We start from the raw sequence: 4,993 nt of genomic DNA, 5'->3' as shown, positions 1-4,993 counted from the left end.
ACGTCAAAAGTGTCTCGCCTGGGCTATAGACAAAAAGGACTGGACTGCTTCTGAGTGGTCCTCTGATGAAAGGAAGTTTTCATTTCCTTTAGAAATCAAGGTCCCAGAGTCTGGAGGAAGAGAGGAGAGGCAAAAAATCCACGTTGCTTGAGGTCCAGTGTTTAAACAGTCAGTGATAGTTTGGGGTGCCATGTGTTGGTCCACTGTGTTTTCTGAGGTCCAAGGTCAACACAGCTGTCCAACAGGAGGTTAGAGCACTTCATGCTTCCTGCTGCTGACCAACTTTATGGAGATGCAGATTTTATTTTCCGACAGGACTTGGCACCTGCACACAGTGCCAAAGTTACCAGAATCTGGTTAAGGACCATTGTATCCCTGTTCTTAATTGGCCAGCAAACTCGCCTGACCTTAACCCCATAGAAAATCTATGAGGTATTGTGAAGAGGAAGATGTGATACACCAGATCCAACAACTCAGAAGAGCTGAAGGCCACTATCAGAGCAACCTGGGCTCATAACACCTGAGCAGTGCCACAGACTGATCCACTTCATGTCACGCTGCATTGCTGCAGTAATCCAGACAAAACGAGCCCCAACTAAGTATTGATGCTGTACATGCTCATACTTTTTATGTTCATACTTTTCAGTTGGCCAACATTTCTAAAAATCCTTTTTAAAATTGGTCTTAATATTCTAATTTTCTGATATACTGAATTTGGGGTTTGGTCAGTTATAATAATCAACATAAAATAAACATTTGAAATATATGTCTGTGTAATGAATGAATATAATATACAAGTTCCACTTTTTGAACGGAATTACTGAAATAAAATCAACTTTTTCATGATATTCTTATTTTATGACCAGCACCTGCAAGTCCACACTCTGGGAGTACGGTGAAAGGACAATAATTTGATCCTAACAACATCATGCACCATTGAATCCACTGACATTTTGTGTTGCAGTGTGGTATTGAAGCTGCAATGCTGCAGACAGGAAGAACTTGCAGCAAGTCATTATAACAGCTCAGTGAATCAGATCTATTCTTCGCAGGTTAGAAGACACCCATTCAACCAGTTTACAGAGTCGTGCAAAAATCTTGAAGAACCCAACTCACCCAGGACAGTCACTGGTCCGTTGCTGTTTCTCCCATCACGGCCTGCACAAAGACTGAAACATGGCTTTTTCCCCCTCAGGCTGTGGACTGCTTGCAGATGCTTTATGGCACCTCTCTCTGATTTTAGTACATTTTGAATCTTACAATCCTAAATTCTTATCTTAAATTGTGTACATTAAATATTTTTATTATTACGATTTTAAAATGTAAATTGGGATATTTTAGTGATTTTGTTGTTGTTTTTTATAATAGACGTTGCTGCAATTAAAATAATACTAATCTTTTTTTTTTTCAGTGCAATGAAAATAAGATTATCTAAAAGTGAATACATGTAGTTACATTATCTAAATAAAGAAACAAGGGCACCACTGTTCTTTTAGTCTTTAACCAGATGTTGACGGACTTCTTTCCTGCTCAAGTCAGTTTATTGATTGCAAAAATGCGTATAATTTACAAAAATCACACTGGCTTTATAATACATTAAATATCAAAATGCTTTTTAAAAAGTAGGTAGTGAAATCATTGTGTCACAATACTTTTTAATCAGTAAGAAATATACATTATGTATAAAAAACAATTGGCTCATTGATGCAACACCTGTCGTTTGTTGTGGTGCTGGCACATACAGATTATGCCAAGAAGTGATGAGGAAACCAGACTTCTCATCCTTGTGTTGAAAATACAGAAACTTGCCAGATCAACAGCTTTACTAAGCAACCACAAATAAAACATGTCTGAATCTCTCTCTGCTCAATCAGAAATCCATTTCCCCATTCACTCTGCTTAAGACATTGAGCTATATTTGTCATTTTTGAATCCCAATGTATTTTCCACGTTTACAAATCAGAAAATAACGCAAGGGTTTGTAGAAAAATAACTACAGTAAATATTAAGCTTCAAATTCTTTAGAAATGTGTGACATTTTCCTGAAGTAGATAAAACATAACTGAAAGCCAATAACAGCAGATCTAAAACAAGTCGATACAGTATGACATCTTTATCTACAATGCTTCTGAAGAAAACAAATCTAAACACATGTTCCAGTTTCAAGACCAAATGTGTGTTTATACTAGCTTGCGCTCCCATAAGTCAATAATAAAATGGAAAAAGTGCATTTTAATATATCACATAAGGCCCAGTGTAATTAAACTATTGGCTTCTCATTGGCAGATTTATTGAAAGCCAAGTCATTAAGACGCTGACACAAGAGTTCTGTACAAATATCTGACTCCGTCACCACAGCGACTGAAGAAAGTCAAATACAGAAAGAGAAAAAATAAAAACTTAAGAAAAAAAAAAAAGTCTCTTCAAATTTCTTAGCCTGTATTATGGCGTCTGACTCCCACTATCACAGCATTAGTACCAGCAGCAGCTTCTCAGTGGTCCAGGCTGTTCCCCAGTTTTTGTCCCTCATGCAGAGCAGCCATGGCCAGCCTCAGGTGCTCCTTCAGACTCTGAATCTCCCGCTCGGTTCGGCCTTTCATCCCGTTCAGCTCCACGTGCACCTCTGCGTATCGCTCACAGGCCAGCTGTTTTTCCTGCACAGCAACGAGTAAAGATCTTCATCATCCAAACTTATCAGTGAGTCTTCAGGCAAACATGGCGTGACGTCACATGTGCTGCCAAACAAACCTAAACTTTGTGGTTTATAAACTACAGCCTACAAATGATTCTTCTACATCAAATTTCTTTATATCACCTAGCTCAAACTGAAGAAGCACTTAACGGCAGAGAACTTTGGTGGAGTTGGAACATAATTTAGTAATGAAGTACAACTGCCAGGATCAGGACTAACAGTTTGTAAGTTATGGAGGACTACATCTGTACTGGGGGAAAGATTAGATTGGACTGAACTGGGGGAAGAGGTGAATTATTCTACATGCTAATGTGTTTAATTTGCATTTATAAACAGAAAAATAAAATAAAATGTACATACAGCATTTGTAACGAATAAACCAACAGAAACAATACCGCGTTGAGAAATTGTAGCTCGTTCCTCAGACAGCTGATCTCTTTGTGTAAATATTCGATCTCGTTCTCTTTCATTCTGAGGAGAACCTGCAAAACAAAAGCGAATTAAACACAAAAGAAAGAAGTATGTAGAAAATGTGTACATTTATTTCCCCAAACACAATACAGATGCTGGTCATAAAATTAGAATATCGTGAAAAAGTTGGTTTCAGTAATTCCATTCAAAAAATGAAACTTGTATATTATATTCATTCATTACACACAGACTGATATATTTCAAGTGTTTATTTATTTTAATGTTGATGATTATAACTGACATTATATTGAATTTGGGTTTTTCATTAGTTGTTGGTGTACGGAAAAAATGAGACGATGCTTAAAAAGCCTTTCTATGTAATGAGCGAGCAAATAAATAAATAAATAAAATAAAACCTCTATTCCTTGATAGTTATTGAATCCCTGGGAGACTCTTTTTAGAGTTGCTGACCCCATTTAAACCAGTCAGAACCGGGTCATAATTTCATTATGATCCCGTCTCTGAGCAGATCAAAAAACCCAGGGTCAGTCTAGATAAAAATACTTACACTAGTGTTTTGAGTTAATTAGCTGATTAGAGTGTGGCACCAGGGACGTAGACCGACCGGTAAACAGAGAGCTTTACCTTACAGATTAGCTCTCTCTTCACCACAACAGACCGGCAAAGAGTCCGCAATACTGCCGACGGTGCACCATCTGTCAATCTCACGCTCCATTCTTCCCTCACTCATTAATGCAAAACCCAGATACTTGAACTCCTCGATTTGAGGCAGAACCTCACCCTCAACCTGAAGAGAGCCATCCACCCTTTTCCGACTGAGGACCATGGCCTCAGATTTGGAGGTGCTGATTTTCAACCCAGCCGCTTCACACTCAGCTGCGAATTGCTCCAGTGAGAGCTGGAGATGACCTCAGCAGAAGTAAGGAGTACCTTCAGGAGGATTAATCCTCACAAAGCGACCGGCCCAGACAACATCCCGGGGACGTGCTGAAAGAATGTGCTGATCAGCTCTGTGAGGTGCTGGCAGACATCTTTAACTCCTCACTCACCCTGGCAACAGTTCCCACCTGCCTGAAGACCGCCACCATCATCCCAGTCCCAAAGAGCTCTACAGTGACTGGTCTGACTATTGACCAGTAGTCCAAGTCACCCCGATAGTCGCTAAATGCTTTGAAAAACTGGTTATGACCCACATCAAAACAACCATCAACAAGGACCCTCACCAGTATGCATACCACAAGAACCGAACAGAAGATGCCATCTCCTCTGTGGTCCACACTGCTCTCACCCACCTGGAGCAGAAAACCTCTTACGTCCGTTTGCTCTTTGTGAACTTCACATCTGCTTTCAACACCATGATCCCCCGAACCCTGATGGACAAATTACTCACACTAGGACTAAGCCCCTCCATTTGCAACTGGGTACTATACTTCTTAACAAACAGACCACAGTCAGTGAGGATCCACAACATCTCCTCCTCCATCACAACCCTCAGCACTGGCTCCCCTCAGGGATGTGTGCTGAGCCCCCTCCTGTTCACTCTGCTCACGTATGACTGTGCACCTACACATCCAGGCTGTCACATTGTAAAGTTTGCAGATGATACAGTGGTGGTGGGATGCATCACAAACAACGATGAGTCCAGCTACAGGCAGGAGGTGGAACACCTGGAGAGCTGGTGCAGAGAGAATAACCTTCACATCAATGTGAAGAAGACAAAGGAGATGGTCGTGGACTTCAGAAGGAACAAAGACACACACACACCCCACCACCAGAACATAGGAGGATCTGAAAAAGCCCAGAGACTCTACTTCCTCAGGCGGCTGAGATGAGCTGGTCTGGGAAGCTCAGTCCTCACCTCTTTCTGCA

General features: G+C 40.6%; 1 protein-coding gene across 1 annotated transcript in view; it reads right to left on the bottom strand.

Annotated features, from left to right (window-relative positions):
- Positions 1-2,436: 2,436 nt before the first annotated feature.
- triobpb (TRIO and F-actin binding protein b) overlaps positions 2,437-4,993 on the bottom strand; it is a 16,106-nt gene continuing 13,549 nt past the window's right edge. Inside the window, exons 11-12 of the mRNA XM_037689482.1 lie at positions 3,088-3,174; positions 2,437-2,654 (exon numbers count right to left, since the gene is read on the bottom strand). Of these exons, the coding sequence (XP_037545410.1) occupies positions 2,493-2,654; positions 3,088-3,174 (249 nt within the window). The 3' untranslated portion in view covers positions 2,437-2,492. The remainder of the gene's footprint in view (positions 2,655-3,087; positions 3,175-4,993) is intronic.

Source organism: Nematolebias whitei, chromosome 15 (genome assembly GCF_014905685.2).
Source record: "Nematolebias whitei isolate Nwh7 chromosome 15, NemWhi1, whole genome shotgun sequence".
Lineage (NCBI taxonomy): Eukaryota > Metazoa > Chordata > Actinopteri > Cyprinodontiformes > Rivulidae > Nematolebias > Nematolebias whitei.
Note: the sequence above shows the minus strand (reverse complement) of the source record. Positions and strands in the feature narration are given on the sequence as shown.